The following is an 18,628-nucleotide window of genomic DNA, read 5'->3' as shown; positions in this document are numbered from 1 at the left end:
GTTTTACAGATCTTCCAAATGTTGACAGGTTTCATTATACAGTATCAAATAATCACATCCATTTACTATTACTTTTGATCTCACTGGAAAGTCTGTTAGTATCAGCAGACCGGCAGCAAATACCCTCATTAGTTTTTCTTGAACTTACAGTCTTTCTTCTTTCACTTGTGAAAACTTTTTTTGCCAAATATCCAAGTCTGAATCACCATAGGTTTCCCATGGTCTTCCATGAAAACAGTGTTGCATGAAAAGTCTCTTGTTCACTAGCAAGTCGAACAGTCATCCAAGTGCTGTTCTTTGGAACAATTCTTGTAGTTCAGTTTTCTGTGCAGCAGAAGTGCTGTCTGGATACTTGCCATTTTTTTCATGCAGAATATTAAAATAGTATGGATTTAAATTGCAAAGTTTAATAAATTTAATATTTTTTACTGCTTCTTTAAGAACATTACATGGGAACACCATCTTTCACATCTTTTATTTATTTCTTACTGCTGGTGTCTAGTGGTTAAGGACACGAACACTCTTGCTACGTACAACTATTAGTTTCCTGAGTTGTGCACTGGCGGTCTTATCCACCGTTGCTTGTGCAGCATCAGTGCAAACGTCTGCAGCGTGAAACAAAGTAAATGTTGTTTTGAGGAGGAGGATGATGATGATGATGGAGATGAAGAGAATAGTCTGACTTTCTGGACGCTCAGAAAAGGTCTCGGGCACCTTCAGGTGTCTGTGGACCACTCTTTGAGAACTGCTGTTCTCTAGTGTCAGCAGATTTGAGATGCTTATTGTATATCCAACCATATATTTCTCTTTTTTTTTTTTTATTGGAGTATAGTTGCTTTACAATGTTGTGTTAGTTTCTACTGTACAGCAAAGTGAATCAGCTATACGTGTACATATATACCCTCTTTTTTAGATTTCCTTCCCATTGAGGTCACCACAGATCACTGAGCAGAGTTCCCTGTGCTCTACAGCAGGTTCTCATTAGTTATCTATTTTAATACGTAGTAGTGTATATGTGTCAATCCCAATCTCCCAATCTGTCCCAACACCCCCTTTCCTCCCTTGGTACCCACACATCTGTTTTCTATGTCTGTTACTCTATTTCTGCTTTGCAAAGAGGTTCATCTGTACGGTTTTTCAAGATCCCGCATATGTGCATTAATAGATGATATTTGTTTTTCGCTTTCTGACTTCTTCACTCTGTATGTCAGTCTCTAGGTCCATCCACATCTCCACAAATGACCCAATTTCCTTCTTTGTATGGCTGTGTATATGTGCCACACCTTCTTTTCCTGCCATGGTGTGCTTCTCAATGTCTCTCTGTTAGTCATCTGCTGTGTTCGCTGTGACCACCTCCTGGAATCTGCCCTCCGCCTTCCCTTTCCACCTGTTACCTGCTTCCTTATCCTTCCAGCCCAGCTCAGGAGTCACCTAGTCTATTAAATCCCTACTCTAGACACAATTAAATGATAGAGAAATAAAATTAACATTGACAATTTTTTTTTTTTTTTTTTTTTGTGGTACACGGGCATCTCACTGCCGTGGCCTCTCCCGTTGCGGAGCACAGGCTCCGGACGCGCAGGCTCAGCGGCCATGGCTCACGGGCCCAGCCGCTCCGCGGCATGTGGGATCTTCCCGGACCGGGGCACGAACCCATGCACTCTGCATCGGCAGGCGGACTCTCAACCACTGCGCCACCAGGGAAGCCCTGCTCTGGCCTCTCTTTACTGAATATCTTGTTTTTGAGTTTTGTTTGTAGTAGCAAGGAAAACACTCCCTTTTACTAGCTCGGTGCTATAAATTTCGAAGGAGCAGTAGGAATAGGGTGTTGATTTGGAAAAGAAGATGCGTGAATGTACGTTACGTGTATGTGTAAGAAATCAGGATATTCTACGTATTTGTGGATCAAATCACATACTGAAAACTTCAACAGGTTTGGATCAGCTGTTTTCTGACTAGGGATCTTCTTTTTTTTGAAATTAATTTATTTTTATGTATTTATGTTTGACTGCATTGGGTCTTCATTGCTGCGCACAGGCTTTCTCTAGTTGCGGCCAGCAGGGGCTACTCTGTTGCGGTGCGCCGGCTTCTCATTGCGGTGGCTTCTCGTTGCGGAGCAGGGCTCTAGGCGCGCGGGCTTCAATAGTTGTGGCACGAGGGCTCAGTAGTTGTGGCTCGTGGGCTCTAGAGCGCAGGCTCAGTAGCTGTGGCTCACGGACTTAGTTGCTCCACGGCACGTGGGATCTTCCCGGACCAGGGCTCGAACCTGTGTCCCCTGCATTGGCAGGTGGATTCTTAACCAGTGCGCCACCAGGGAAGCCCTAGGGGTCTTCTTAATTGTAACCAGTTTCTGTTCCTTTGCCGATGACCCAAGATAGGGTACCGTGCACTGATTGATGTGTAACACCAAGTATTAGGTGTGTTCTAAGCTCTTACGTACATCACCTAATTTGATTCTGAAAACATGCCTTTTATGAAAAAGAGTGATTTTCCAGGATTATCAGCACTGTTTACAAGACAGCTAATTGAGGCGCAGGGGTTAGGTGTCCAGGGCCACGCTGCTAGTAAAGCAGGATTCACACCCAGGCGGCATGGCTTTCAGAGCCAGGATGCTGTCACTAGTGGTGCCTCTCATGTCAAGGGCTACCTATTTCTTTTTTTTAGATGAGAAGGGGATCTTGCCTTTAATATATGGTTTAGAAAGGCTCAGAATGATATGGTGACACTCTCAAAATCATCATAAACCATACAGAAAAAGTATCTATAACAACGATGTACAGTGCAAAGAATCATCTCTAGGGCGCTTACGGTGCCTCATGCCACGTAAACGCTATGTAAGAAGTTGCCAGCACACTGCAGACTCAAGTTTGGCTTTTTGGAACTTTCTGGAAGTTTTTTTCTCCTCACGTCTTTTCCACCTGAGGTTGGTTGAATCCTGGTTGCAGATATGGCCGGATGACTGTACTACAGTCAGTTCTCCCATCTTTGTTATGCATTTTCGTGTCTTAACAGTGTCTCTTGATGAACTGAAGTGCTTATTTTTTTCTTTTGAAGTATAGTTGATTTACAGTGTTGCGTTACTTTCAGGGGTACACCAGAGTGATTCAGTTATACGTGTACGTGTATCCACTGTTAGATTCTTTTCCCATGTAGGTCATTACAGAGTATTGAGTAGAGTTCCCTGTGCTATACGGTTATCTGTTTTGTATATAGGAGTGTATATCTGTTAATTCCAAACTCCTAATTTAAAGTGCTTATTTTTAATGAAGTCCGATTTATTAATTTTTATTAATGCTTTTGTGTTTTATTTAAGAAATCTTTCTCTGACGCAGGTCACGAAGTAGTCTGTTTTGGTTATTTTCCTAGAGGCTGTCGCTGTTTCGTGTTTCACATTTAGCTCTGTAGCCCACTTCAGCTCATCGTTTGTGTATGATGGGATAGGCACATCCGGTGAGGGCAGCACATTTATGCAAAAGGCTCTCCTTACTTTGCTAACTGGCAAGTGTACATTCACTCTAGGTCGGTTATCGCTTCTCTTTCCTGTCCCACTGGTCCGGGACTGCTCACCTCGTGCAGTGACACACCCCCCATCAAGGGAGTGGAAAGCCTCACATCCCCTGCTTGGTTCTCCTTCCGTGTCACCTTGGCCATCCTGGGCTCGTAGCCTTTCCCTGTGAAGTTTAGAATCAGCATATCCATCTTCACACAGGTAGATACAAAAGCTTGGGGTGGTCCCTAACATGGTATGGACTCGATTTTGTTTCTAATTTTTAGTCGAACGTGAAATAAAAAGGTAAACAGAGAAACGTACGTGGGAAAATAGGCAAAGCAAATGAACTGGGAGTGGAGATATTTATCTTCAAGTTGTGATAACCACCTTTTCCTAAATGTGGCTGGATCATGGGTATTTGAAGCCGCATCAGATGCAAACCTTAGCACTGAACAGTGCACGTTCAGGACTGGTACCTGGGGGCTTTTGGATTCCTGTCCGGTGGCAATCACTCCATGAGTCCAGGGTTGAGCTCCAGGAGGGCAGGTGCTTTTGCATGTTGTTTTTTGAGCACGTTTCCAAGGCTGGAGGAAAACGCCTGGCTGCAGTTGGCTAACTCAATATGTGTTGAATGCTACCCGTGCAGAATACGAAGAATGGTAGTTCTATTTAAGTATGGGTTCTGTGAGGGAGAAATAGATTCAACTCTTGAAACATTTACACTCACAGAACATTTCCCCCCAAAGGTGTTAACAAATATAGACAATGATAGGCCATAATTGATATTCGTCATGATTAGTGAATCATTTGGCAACAGTATTGGATACTGTATCATAATACCTTTAAAACGTAAGTTTCAAAATCAGTCACATTGATGTATTTTTGGTTACCTTTAAGGTTCGGAATTGTTTTCAAATGCAATTCAGTACATGTCATTTTGTATCTTCTGGGTGCTCTGTGATAGCTTAGTTCTTGGCAGGTAAACAAGAAGATTGTTCTGGATTGTTAGAGTGAAACTTTCAAGGAGGACAGGACATCTGTCTGACTGTTTCCCACCAGGCGTATGATCCTGCCTGTATTCCCCACCTTCTCCCTTTCAGAGAAGGCACTCCCCACCTCCATCCAGGACTCATTATGTCTCCCATGTCTTAGATTTCATTGACTCTGGGTTTTGTTTTGGGGGGAGGGATTCTGAAATGGGAATTAATATTTCCAAGTTTTTCCACTCAACTGCATCTTTTATCTCCTTAGATTTTACAACACAGACTAATGGAAAGAAAAATTCCCCCATGTTTCTGAAACCCACACTTGCTTCTAGTCAGTTTTTCTCCTTTGCTGGAGTCAGTATAGTCCAAGTCTTCTTTTGGGGGTGGTAACAAAGAGTAGATTTATTTTATCAATTTTTGAAGCCCAAGTATTTAGGAACTATACCCAGTGATATTTTGTCTTGCTAGTGTTCACTTTTTTTATCTCTTCATGGGCCAGATTTTCCTTAGAAGAAAGCCAGGACGTTAAACTTGGTTTTCGAATATTAGCTAGGGAAGTAGTTCAAATAATCAGCCATTTGGTTTAAAAAAAAAAAAACAAAAGCAAACTAGTAATTTGACTGATTTTTTTTCTGTCTTAAATTGAGTAATAACTCAGTCACAATATTTTGTTATGTATAAATACCGTGTGGATTTTCTTTTGGGGCGAGTTGTCACTGGATATTGTTTTTTTTTTTAATTTAAAATATTTTTATTGTGGCAAGAACACTTAACATGAGATCTACTCCTTTTCACAGATTTTGTGTCCAATACAGTGTGGTTGACATTGGGTACAACGTTGTACAGTAGATTTCCAGAACTTACTCATCTTACTTAAGTGAAATTTTACACCTGTTGATGACCAACTCCAGTTCCCTCCTCACTCCCACCAACCCCCATTTTTTCCTTTGTCGCTATGAGTGTGACTGTTTTAGGCTCCTCATATAAGTGGATTCCTGAAGTATTTGTGCTTCTGAAACTGGCTTATCTCCCTTAGCATCCTGTCCTCCAGGCCCATCTGTGTTGTTGCATGTGGCAGGATTTCCTTTTTTAGGGCTGAGTAATATTCCATTGTGTGTATGCATGGACTGCTTTTAAAACTGCATTCATCTGTCAATAGACATTAGGTTGTTTCCACACAGTGTCTATTGTGCAGAGTGTGGCAGGGACCCTGAGCTGCAGATGCGGGGACGAGCTGGGGTAGAGTTTTATTTTTTATTGTTTTAATAAATTTATTTATTTTTATGTATTTATTTTTGGCTGCATTGGGTCTTTGTTGCTGCATGTGGGCTTTCTCTAGTTGCGGCGAGTGGGGGCTACTCTTCATTGCAGTGCGCGGGATTCTCATTGAGGTGGCTTCTTGTTGCGGAGCATGGGCTCTAGGTGCACGGGCTTCAGTAGCTGTGGCATGTGGGCTCAGTAGTTGTGGCTTGTGGGCTCTAGAGTGCAGGCTCAGCAGTTGTGGCGCACGGGCTTAGTTGCTCCGCGGCATGTGGGATCTTCACGGACCAGAGCTCGAACCCGTGTCCCCTGCATTGGCAGGCAGTTTCTCAACCACTGTGCCACCAGGGAAGTCCCCCGGAGCTGGGGTTTAGAGCTCAACACTGTGCACTAAGGTGGTGGGAGGGGCCATGGCCAGTTCTCCTGGTTCCAGCCCCGGCTTGGATCTCTGTGGTCCCCACGGGATTGGTATCCACCGGCCCCATCAGTGTCTGGAGGCAGGCGAGCTAGAAGCCCATCCCTGGGGTGGCACCCCAATAAGCTGGGATGCTGGTTCCACTCTTTCCCTGTTCTCTCTGGTCTGTGTTGTGGTGGGCGGTGCCTGGGGGGTGGGGATTGTGGGGATACAGTGTCTCCCCTTTTCCTACCGGGGCCATTGAGGCTGGTTGGGTGGAGAAGCCTGTCTGTTAGTTTCTGGATTTCTCACAGAGGGGATGGATCCGTGCCTTGCTGTTGAGATGGTGTATCCATGGCGGCAGGAGAGTCCAGGATTTCCTGTTCCATCTCCTGAAGTCCCTCCAATCAAATTCTTCATTCCATCTCCCACCCTACATCTTACCATCCCATCCAGTGTGGCTCCTGTCTCTCCCTCAGCTGGAAAGCAGCTCTCCCTTTTGCTCAATCCTGTGAAGAGTCTTTAGTCCTCAACTTATTAACCTCTCAGCAGCTTTGGTCCTGTGAACCAACCCTTCCATCAAATATTTTTTTTCCTGGAATTCTGTTGACGCCACACTTGTGGGTTTTCTCTGTTGATGGAAAAAAATGCACAACCAGAAGTTGAGAATTATGCTTTATTTGGCGGACAAAACTGAGGACTTAAGCCCAGGATGCAGCCTCTCAGAATAGCTCGGAGGGACTGTTCCAAAGAGGTAAGGGGAGAGCCAGAACACGGAGGAGTTTTTGCAACAAAGACCAAGTAATCGGAACATCAAAAGTTTACCACTAATTAACGAAAGCCAGACATCTCAACGTAATGAATTTAGCAATTTTCTATGTATGGGAAGATGCAAGAGTCCGGGCTCACTGAAACTCTTCCTTGGACGTGCACCTCGGCTGCCAGGGACCAGCGTTCTCATCCTGAGTCCCCTCAGGGGGCACCGCCGGGGGTGGCTGCCATGTGCTGGCTTCATGGCTGCAGCATCCTTTGTTTACTGATACGGCGGCAACATTCTTTGCCCACACCTCCTTCTTCTTGGGCAGCTTATCCTTTGCCTTAATTGCCGGCTTATCTTCCTACATCTACTCATTACATGTTGGGGCTCCTGGTGTTTCAATTCCATGTCCTTTTTGTCACTGTAAACTTTTTTTTTTTTCTAACTAGTGATTTGTCTAATCATTAAAATCGTCCAAGGAGGGCTTCCCTGGTGGCGCAGTGGTTGAGAGTCCGCCTGCCGATGCAGGGGACACGGGTTCGTGCCCCGGTCCGGGAGGATCCCACGTGCCGCGGAGCGGGCTCGCTAAGCCTGTGCGTCCGGAGCCTGTGCTCTGCAATGGGAGAAGCCACAACAGTGAGAGGCCCGCGTACCGCAAAAAAAAAAAAAAAAAAAAAATCATCCAAGGAGCTTTTAAATCCTGATGCCTGGATCTCATCCCGCACTAACTCAATCTGAAGGTGGGACGTGCGACTTCGCATCTGTAGTCTGCAGAGCTCCTCCAGGGGGCTCAGTGCACAATCGAAGCTGAGAATCGCTGGACACGTTCATCAGAACCTGCAGCTTTCAATACCACCTTTATGTGAGAGTCACCCGTATGTGTGTTGGACTCTTGAATACCTCACTAGCCCATGCACTGTGCATGGCGTGTTGTGAACGCCAAGAGCTTTCTTAAATGAAACCTTAAACGACTGAAGTAGAAGAGAAATGCAGCAGATTGTAGTGGTGTGGCTGGTGAAGCTTTGGTTGTTCTTTAAGGGATCTTACTGTTTCATGTCCTAAGTTGAGTTTTCTCAGGGACAGACTCTGAGATGGAGATTGACCCGCAGAATGAGATTGTTTTGGGAACAAGACCTCTTGGGGCTGAGAAAGGCAGATTCAAACACAGGAACGAGGCAGTTGCAACTGAGGCTTCAGTTGATGCCCCAGGAGCTCGAGGCTGGGATGGCCTTTAGGGCGGCCTCGGTGAGTAGAGAGGGACTTGGGGCTTGGTGTCCTCACAGAGAGTCTTCAGACACGGTTCACCTTCAGCTGAAGGCTGTTTCTGAAGAGACCGAGCTCAGAGCCTTAAGCAGCCACATTTCTGGCAGCCTCCGTTGTGCTGGGAGATCTGGGGGGAAGCAGCACCCCAGGGTCCATCACAGGGGGATGGGATTGGCACCTGCACGGATCTTAGAGTTCACCTCATTTAGACCTTCATTTAAAGGTGAGTTCACGGAGGCTCAAAGAAGGTAAGTGATTTGCCAGTGTCACCTGGCAATCTCGCAGTCTGTCTGGCACTAGTACAGTGCCCACTCTTAAGGTAAGAGTGTCTTCAGTGATACCCGTACTTAACTTTATTACGCAACTGTGGAGCTTAGCTTATTACCACGTCTCTTAGGCCAGAAGGGAAGTATTTTACACTTATGCCATGTGCGGAAAACTGACAGAGGATAAGTCCTGTTCCAGTTGTAATTCGTCTCAGAGTCAGAGGTATTATTGCAACACTATGGATTCTGATTTGCTGGACTGGATGGAATACCATTTCTGTGTAGTATGGAAAATAATTGCACAGTAAACATTTTGTTTGGGTTGAGGTTTAAGTTTAATTCCTTGTACCACGAGGCTTGTATCAAAAGGACCACAGTCTTTGATGAGTTTCGGAAATCCCTAGTGTCCAATATATAGCATCTCTAAATAGATGTTTCTACTTCATGAAAAATATTTTTTTCTATGAGCCATGGGAAATGTAATTGCGTAATTGAAGACAGACAAGTTTGTCAAATGTTTCCATGGGATTTAACAGTTCCTTAAACCCAACTGGAGTGACAAAATGGTTGTTGAGAAACACTGTTTGTAATTATAATTCGTGGACAATTATAACACAACAGACTTTGCTGCACATACACTCATAAACACATTCTTTTCAAATAATATAAAACTAATTAAAGTCAACTAGTCAGTCAAAGGTATCACTCCCTGTATTCATAAACCTTCCGTGCACAATTTGGGAAAACCGAATGGAAAATAAATACCGAAGCTGTTAAGAGAGGTGATAATAAATGATACTATAGTAAGGCGAATACAAAACAAATAAAAGTACTCTACAATAACCCCACAATTATCTGGATTCTTAAATAACTACTGACCTGATTTATTACCTGACTCTAGGAAGTGTTTGTCTGTCTTTGTATGTCTATCTGATTGTCTAATTAAAAATTCTTCCATGTAGATAAAAATGGGAACTAACCTCTTAGTAAGGGGATATGTACAGACTTGTAGCAGTGGGTTTTCATAAGCCCCAGACTTCACGTATGATCAAAATGTCAGTTTTACCTGACTGTATAGAGAGTTTACCTCCAGTTACAGCTGTGGATTTTGGAATAAGGAAGTGTGAGTGCCTCTCTGAATCTTTTAGCTTCCTTCTTGTTCTTTCTCTTAACTTTACTTTTTCAGAGAATTTTTAGGTTCACAGCACAATATAGAGTATGGTACAGAGATTTCCCGTGTACCCTCTGCCCCTACAATGGCCTAGTCTCCCTCATTATCAACATCCCCACCAGATGGTACATTTGTTACCGTTGATGAATCTACGTCGTGATCACTCAAGGTCCATAGTTTCCACGAGGATTCACTCTTGGTGGTGAGCGTTCTGTGGATTTGGGCAAATGACAGTGACATGTGTCCATCATTATTGGGTCATACTGAGTATTTTCACTGCACTAAAAGTCCTCTGTGCTCTGCCCACTCATCTCTCCTCCAAACTTCCAGCCCCTGGGCAACTGCTGGTCTTTGTACTGTCTCTAGTTTTGCCTTTTCCAGAATGGTATATAGTTGGAACTATACAGCCTTTTCAGATTGGCTTCTTAGAAATATGCATGTCAGTTTCCTCCTTTTATTTTCATGCCTTGACAGTTCATTTCTTTTTAGCGCTGAATAACGTTCACTGTCTGGATGTTCCCCAGTTTATTTATCCATTCACCCACTGAAGGACGTGTTGGTAGCTTCCAGTTTCGGCAGTTATGAGTAAAGCTGCTGTAAGCCTCGTGTGCAGGTTTTTGTGTGGACGTAAGTTTTCATTCCCTTTGGGTATATACCAAGGAGTGCTATTACTGGATCGTATAGTACGAGTATGTTTCATTTTATAAACACCCACCAAAATGTCTTCCAAAGTGGCTGCACCGTTTTGCTTTCTCACCAGCAAAGAATACGAGCGTCTGCTGGCTCCACATCCTTGATGTTGTCAGTGTTCCGGAGTTTGGCCACTGCGGTCGGTGTGTAGCGGTACCTCATTGTTGTTTTCATTCGCATTTCCTTGGTGGTACATGGTGTGGAGCATCTTTTCATATGTTATTTGCCACCTTGCTCATCTTTGATGAGGTGTTTATTATTATTTGTCCCCCCTCTTCTTTTTTGTTCCTCAAATGAACTTTTTAAAACAATTAGAACAGGGACTTCCCTGGTGGTGCAGTGGTTAAGAATCCGCCTGCCAGTGCAGGGGACACGGGTTTGATTCCTGGTCCGGAAAGATCCCACATGCCACGGAGCAACTAATCCCGTGTGCCGCAACTACTGAGCCTGCGCTCTAGAGCCCGTGAGCCACAACTAGTGAGCCCGCACACCTAGAGCCTGCGCTCCACAACAAGAGAAGCCTCCACAATGAGAAGCCTGTGCACCACACAGAAGAGAAGCCCCAGCTCGCCACAACTAGAGAGAGCCCGCGCGCAGCAACGAAGACCCAACGCAGCAAAAAATAAATAAATTAAAAAAAATTAGAACAGTTTTAAATTTATAGAAAAATTGTCAAAATAATATGGAGTTCCCAATATCCTGCATCTAGTTTCCCCTATTATTAATGTCTTACATTAGTTTAGCACATTTCTTACAACTCAAGACTCAGCCATAAAAAGAAACAAAATTGAGTTGTTTGTAGTGAGGTGGATGGACCTAGAGTCTGTCATACAGAGTGAAGTAAGTCAGAAAGAGAAAAACAAACACCGTATGCTAACACATATATATGGAATCTAAAAAACAACAACAACAAAAAATGGTTCTGAAGAACCTAGGGGCAGGACAGGAATAAAGATGCAGACGTAGAGAATGGACTTGAGGACACGGGGAGGGGGAAGGGTAAGCTGGGACGAAGTGAGAGAGTGGCATGGACATATATACACTACCAAATGTAAAATAGATAGCTAGTGGGAAGCAGCCGCATAGCACAGGGAGATCAGCTCGGTGCTTTGTGACCACCTAGAGGGGTGGGATAGGGAGGGTGGGAGGGAGGGAGATGCAAGAGGGAGGGGATACGGGGATATATGTGTACGTTTAGGTGATTCACTTTGTTATAAAGCAGAAACTAACACACCATTGTAAAGCAGTTTTACTCCAATAAAGATGTTAAAAAAAAGAACCAAGAGTGGTATATTGTTATTGACTATAGTCTATATTTCGATTGCTTAGTGTTTAGCTAATGTCCTTTTTCTGCTCTAGGACCCCAGTCAGGATACAAATGACATCCAGTCCTCACACCTCCTTAGGCTCCTTTTGGCTGTGACAGTTTCTCAGACTTTGTTTTTTGTGGCCATGGAAGCTTTGAGGAATCGTGGTCAGGTAGCTTGTAGAATGTCCCTCCGCTGGGATTTGTCTGATGTTTTTGTCAGGACTAGATTGAAGTTATGTGTTCTGGGAAGGAAGAACACTCATTTAGCAATGACAGTCCCATCACATCATATTAAACGTACACAGAGTCAACATGACTTATCACCTGGTTAGAGGTTAACGTTAATCACCTGGGTGAGGTTGCATTTGTCAGGTTTCTCCCCCGAACTTCCATCCCATGCTCTTTGGAAAGGTGTCACTGTGCACAGCTCACACCAAGCTGGGGGTGTGATGATCCAGCAGTTTGAGAGCAGAGGATCTATGCCAGTTATTTGGAATTCTGCACGGGAGATTCGTCTGTGCTCTACCATTTAGTTATTTACCCAATCAGCCATTTTATTTACATCTTTATGGACTCATGCGTTCTTATTTTATACTTTGGATTATAAGCCAGTACAATTTTATTTTATTGCTCAAGTCATCCTAGATTTGGCCATAGGGAGCTCTTTCAGTTGGCTCCTGTGTCTTTTTGACAAAGTCCCATCAGCTTTAAAAAAAAAAAAATCTTCCCTTATCTCACTTTAGGTGAGGATAACAGCATTTGTTTCCACGAAGGAGGGTTTCTTAACCTGTGGGGCACATCCTGGAACCCTCAGCATTGCAAACTTTGTGGCCATTTTCTAAGGGAAGCACATAGCTTTCATCATATTCTCAGCGGTATCTGTAGTGCTAAAAAAAGAGGTAAAGAATCACTGCCCTAGAGTAAAGAGGAGAAATAATACAACGTACATATTTCGCACGCCTTGCTCTTTCCTCCCTCCGCGTGCTTGCTTTAGTTCACAGCCAGCAGGCAGCTCCCTCCTTGAGGTGACCTGGCTAGCGCCCTGCCACACTCAGGTCTGCGAAGACCTGTGACCATGGTTGCTGCACTTATAACTGGAAAAACAAAACGGTCCTTTGACTCAGATTCCTGGTTTAAGGGAGGATGTGAAGCCAATATGCTCGCGCACACCGGCTTTGAAATGCAGCAGTGCTGTGTGGTCGCTAAAGGGTCATGGAAAATAAGTACACTCTGCAGTTAATGGAAAACTGAGCTTCCCTCTTTGGAAAGACATTTGTGGATTTTTCCTTTAGTGCTGGAAAACATTACATCATCCAGCTATACAGCCTGGTCCATTCCTTAGCATATTAGTCATGACATCAGTTCAAGTTTAGGTGAGTGAACAAAAGAGGCAGGCTGTAAAAAGGCTTTTGATATAAAAGACATTATTTTCTCTAGTCATTTGATGACTTTGCCTCAGTAGACTCAGTTATTGTCTTAAATTAATATCATATTTCCATGAAATCAGTCCTGTTGTGTAATAATATCATAATCCTTGATAGATTTACTGAAAGAAAACACAGTGGCCTCATCAGATGGATAAAACATTGGACTGAGATTCAGAATGTGAAATCTCTAATAACGAAATAGACATTGAGCATGGAACCTAATTAAAATCATTTAACTCTTCTTATTCCTGGTTATTTTGTATAAATACTAGCCACTTTCCAAATTATAAGGTTATGTATAGTAAAGTGCAAACACAGGAAAATGTGCTGTATGCAAATTGTTTCAGCTCTCTTGAAGAAAGTGATGTAGCTATCTAGGCTTTTAAAACATATTTTAACGTGTGGAGATGACTTTAATGTTATTTTAGGATTGACCAAGCTGAAAAAGAATGATTTCTATTTTTTTATTTAGGTAGGAAAACAATCCCTGAATTCATCCATGTGAATATAAATTACATGAGATTTCACTTAAATTTTAAAATGTCTTTAAATTTCTAATATAAAGAAAGGTGAAGTGTTGATTAAAGACTCATATCAGGTTACCTGCAGCAGAGACATGAAAGTATGTATTGACACAATGGTCAAAAAAGAAAAGAAATTGTTAATTGTCTTTAGGTTGTCTGGTTCATTCTATTCCTTAGAAGAAATGTACTTGTGAAGGATTTTATATCGAGACATAATAATAGCCGTCCTTAATTGATCCAATTCAAGTGTAGTTTGTAATCCATCAGTTCCGTTTTCCTCCCTTGGATGAGAAAACTTGTAGATGGGTTTGGACACTAATTTGCATCTTAATATCTAATTTTCCCACATAACCTCATTCTCTTGAGAATGAAATGGAAAATGAATGAATGGGAAAATCTCATTACTGGTCCCCAAATCCTGGAGAATGAAATGGAAAAATCTCATTACTGGTCCCCAAATCCTGCAGCTAGGATATGGGAGCTGATAAGGTCTTGAGAAACATATCTACTTAATCTCCTGCACCTTTGGGGGGTTTAACTAATTGGTTTTCATTTTTTTTCTCCAATGTTTTGGATTCTTTCTGAGAGCTACTTGAAAAGGTTGTCTGTATCAACTCACAGTAGTTTTAGATTTTTTCATACGCTTCTTCATATCTGTCACATTTCACCTGTAGTGGTTGTATCTTATCAGCACATTGTACGATAATTAACACAGAAAAGAATTGCCTGGTAGGTCAGAGCTGGGATTTTAAAACAAAGCCAAGCACATGACATTGTTTGCTTCCTATAATGTCACTTATGAAATTGACACTTTTACTGTATCGGTACAGAATAGACAATGCTGGATGCTCCAAGTGTAGTTTTAACCTTCCCTGTGATTTTCATGGGTATTATTTTTGGACTGGGAAAATGATTATATGATAAGACTTTACAGGTGGTAAATGAATCCAAACCAACAGTAAAGAACAACAGTTTCCACTGGCTTCCAAGGAAGCGTTTACGTGCTCCCAAGCAACTACCAGTTTAGTCAAGATTCATTGTTCAAAGTTGATTAAAGTAGAAGAAATGGCAGTTTTTCTCTTTTCGATAGTTGACAGCAAATTATGTGCATGTAAAAGAAAAGGAGCTGTATCTCGGAGCTCTGTATTTTCCCCTTTTAATTGGTCTGATATTTGAGGAACTGCCTTTACCAATCCCCGGTGTATTTTACTCCACGGAGAGCATTCGTGTGTGTTTCTTGGACAATATCATTTATGGGTCAGCATGATTGTTTTGTGAATTCTTGGACCCTCTGGCCTTATCATCCTGTAGTATTCACATACTCCTTTGCTTAGGTGGAAGGTTAATACTATATATATTATTCAAAAACTATTTTTTGCTCTTGTTTCCTTGTCTGCCATTCTTTTGTGCTTGTCTAGATTTTGACTGCATGTTGCTTCAGGACAAGTGAGAGGTCTGCTTAATTTTATTTAAAGAAAGTAACATGAAGTATTTAGGGCAGTGTTTCATGCATTTGGTAAAATTAAACACTAAAATACTTTTTGTGTTTGTTTTTATTTTTTATGACAAATACTTTTTGGGATTCTGATAAGTCTACTACTTGTCACCTCTACTTGGAAAAGCCATGCTGCAAATTTGTCTCAAAAAGCGAAGTCTTTTCTCCAATGAACATCACGCATTCCTGTTGCTTGCTATTCTAAATACTTACCAGGGCTTTGTTTTGCTTTTTCTCGTATAGGCAGCAGTCAGCCGAGGACCTTGCCCGAGTACCGGCCAACTCCACTAGCAATATCTTGAATAGGCTATTGGTCAGTTATGATCCCAGGATAAGACCAAATTTCAAAGGTTGGTCTCCCTCCACCCCAATATCTCCATTCTTTGCAGTTTAAAAACTAATTTTATCTGTATAAGATCATTTATTTGTTTTATTCAAAAGAGTATATTCTAATGGACATCTGTCATGTAATGTGCTTAAGTCAGAGCAATTTAATGCAAAGATGTTTAAAGATAAGCAAAGCATTCGTTCTAATAGGCTTATGTAGTTCCCAGTTAAAAATAAAAAAGATATGTTGTGAATTAATAGGCTAACCGATCTGATGGGTTTTCTAAGTACTTTGTATTCTTAACCTTAATAATTTAAAATTTACGCTCTGACTTTCATTCAGACACCAAAGTTCTACTTTGTAGGAGAATGGCCATATACTCATTTGAGGATAGAGAATGCTCTGATAGACATTTAAATTCTTTCTTTTTAAATCTTTATTAGGTTTTTACATTGATTAAAAAAATTCCCTCTACTCTTTAACTGAAAAAAAATGGCCATATGGTTTTTAAAAGCGTGTTAACTTTGTGAATAAAATGACTATGTTTTCTTCAAGAAAACATTATGTCCTATCATTCCTTTCAAGAACCAAAACTGTACTTGAGCTAAAAGTTGTGGGAAGGTGGTACAGCTTCCCTCCCTCCCTCCCTCCCTTCCTTCCTTCCTTTCTTTCTTTCTTTCTTCCTCTCTCTCTTCCTTTCTTGCTTCCTCTTGATGAGTTAGGAAAAGTTATATGAACATATCTCTGGAAAACTGTCATCTTTGTTGCTGGTTAAGGACAGGTATTAATGTAGATCGGATTAACATTATAAGGCTTGATTATTTTTCCTTTACGGAAAAAAGAAAGAAAGGAAGAAAGAAGGAAGGAAGGAAGGAAGGAAGAAGGAAGGACGGATGGAAAGAAAGAAAGAAGAAAGAAAGAAAGAAAGAAAAAAAGAAAGAAAGAAAGAAAGAAAGAAAGAAAGAAAGAAAGAAAGAAGAAAGAAAAGAAAGAAAGAAAGAAAGAAGAAAGAAAGAAAAGAAAGAAAGAAAGAAAAGCTTGCAGCTGCTTCTAGTCAAGTGAAGTTATACGACTCTGTTATAAAAACAGGGTTTTTGTTCGTTACCAGAACCTGCGGTTACTTTCAGCAGCACTGTGCTCTGAGTTGTCACATGTCTACCCTGTATTGATTCAACACCTGTTTTTCATCAGTCAGAGGTTATGTGGCTAAAAGGCTAAATTCACATTTTCCCTTTGTTAGCTCAAGCAGCAGTTCACAATGAGTAAAAAAAAAAAAAAAAAAAGAAACAGAAAGAAATTGGCAACATTATACTTTAGTTCTCACTCCATGAACTTTAAAATTATTTTCCAGCAGGTCAGGCAAGAAGCTTAATAATGATTCTGTTATATGTCTGATTAACTTTGCATTTTCATGAATTAAAAATCAAAATATAGCAATTGTAATTGAATTCTGCATTACCATTTAAGGTAACAATTTAAAATGATTATAAAATGCAAAAAAAAAACCCATATTTTAAAAATGATGTTTTTTAAAGAATAATTTACAATCTCTTAAAGTAAACGCATCAGCCCAATTAAAAAAAAATTTAAGGTAAATGTATTTTCCCAGAATTTCTACAATTTAAGAGAGAAATATTTCTGAATAAATAACGCTATAAAGTACAAGGTAACTCATTTTTTATTTGTGTGTTGATCCCTATTTAGAAAAATAAGTCAATAGCAACTGTGAACATGGTATCCTGAAACCATAGGTTTATAATTTTACATCCATACGGATTGGAAAAAATAGAAAAATCAAATGCATAAACCATAAAAAATGAAGATTCTGAGCAAGTTTTTTACAGCTACTAAATATATCCTTAATTTTTATTGACAGGCATTCCTGTTGATGTAGTTGTCAACATTTTTATCAACAGTTTTGGATCTATTCAAGAGACAACAATGGTAAGATTACAACCAATTTAATATTTTTAATTGAGAAGATTTTAACTGGAGGATAGTGGAAGAAATTATAACTGAAGAATAAGGAGTAACTCTCAGGGAAAAAAATGCAAGCTGTCTCCTAGTATAAAATATTCAAATTTCAGGGTTTTGTTGAATCAGTGATTTCAATGGCTTTGTGATTTTGCCATTCAAGTTTAGTCTTTATATTGCATTGAAACTTACAGACTTGGGAGAATTAACGTCCTCACTCTGACCGGCTAATTGGATACCACCTGGGAAAAGGATTTATGCAATTAATATTCTGGAGTGACATTTTTTTCCTAATATGCTTATGTGTAGAAGCATTCAAAAATATTTAAGTGTTCATCGTTTTTTTTTCCTTCCAATTTCCTGAGAAGAATCTTTGTTTTTTCTCTTGTGCTAATTTTGTGATGTGTGGAGCAGAGAATAGTAAAAAGCAAATTTGATTTTCCTAAACTAGAGCAGCGGAGCTCCCTGAAAAGATTATGCGACACAAAGAAAGGGCAAGGAGACGGCCAGGAAGAGAAAGGAGGGACAGAAAAGAGCGAAGGGAACAGAGAAGGGAGGCTTGAGGTGGGGCTGCCATCCAGGGTGAGTTGGGCATTAGGGGCAAAGATGTCTGTGGAGGGTGATTAGTAGATGCCCTGAGCCATGTGTGATGCAATTACCCCTCAGCTTTTAGAAGACATTCGGTACAGTCCACTTGCTTATTAATGTTTTAACATATTAGATTTGTACCCTTTTTGAAAAACCACATGCAGAAATGATACTTTAGGTGGGAGAAAGAAAGCTTAATGTTTTTTTTTTTTGGTATCTTTTTTCTTGAGATACTTATATTTTTCTTAAGGAATAATATAAGGTTTGGATTAAAAGCCTAATAGCAATGGTTAGAACACAGTAGAGTTTTTCAGGGAATACCTCAGACCAGAGAAAGAATGATTTTAAATATGTTTTCCTTTATTCTTAGGAGCAGCATAGTATGTTACAAAGCAATTGTATATTGCATTTAAATGATGACACCTATTTTTATATTAATTAATATAAGAATATAATATATTAATTGTGAGGAGAGTGTTATTTATTTTTTATAGAACCATGTCTTTAGCCCTGAGTACTTGATTTTTTTTTAGACAGTGTGTAGATATTTTGGATAATTAAAGATTTTGAAATCAAGTCCAAAATTCACTTGCAGCGACTTTAGTTCACCCAAATGACTGTATGTCTAATATAGTATAGATCACTAGAAGACAGCTCTGAAATAAAGGACAGACAACCATATATCACTCAGGAGACAAGGATAGCC

At 40.9% G+C, this 18,628-nt stretch overlaps 1 protein-coding gene across 5 annotated transcripts in view; it reads left to right on the top strand.

Annotated features, from left to right (window-relative positions):
- GLRB (glycine receptor beta) overlaps positions 1–18,628 on the top strand; it is a 69,369-nt gene that overhangs the window by 14,202 nt on the left and 36,539 nt on the right. For 3 of the 5 annotated variants that reach the window (XM_067737094.1, XM_067737092.1, XM_067737093.1), the window contains exons 3-4: positions 15,276–15,382; positions 17,237–17,304. The exons of 1 other annotated variant lie outside the window; for it this stretch is intronic. In XM_067737094.1, coding sequence (XP_067593195.1) covers positions 15,276–15,382; positions 17,237–17,304 — 175 coding nt within the window. The remainder of the gene's footprint in view (positions 1–15,275; positions 15,383–17,236; positions 17,305–18,628) is intronic. One more of the 5 variants, XM_067737096.1, reaches the window with a different exon arrangement.

Source organism: Pseudorca crassidens, chromosome 4 (genome assembly GCF_039906515.1).
Source record: "Pseudorca crassidens isolate mPseCra1 chromosome 4, mPseCra1.hap1, whole genome shotgun sequence".
In the NCBI taxonomy this organism is placed as follows: Eukaryota; Metazoa; Chordata; class Mammalia; order Artiodactyla; family Delphinidae; genus Pseudorca; species Pseudorca crassidens.
The sequence above is the reverse complement of the archived record's forward strand: the minus strand, read 5'-3'. Positions and strand labels throughout refer to the sequence as shown.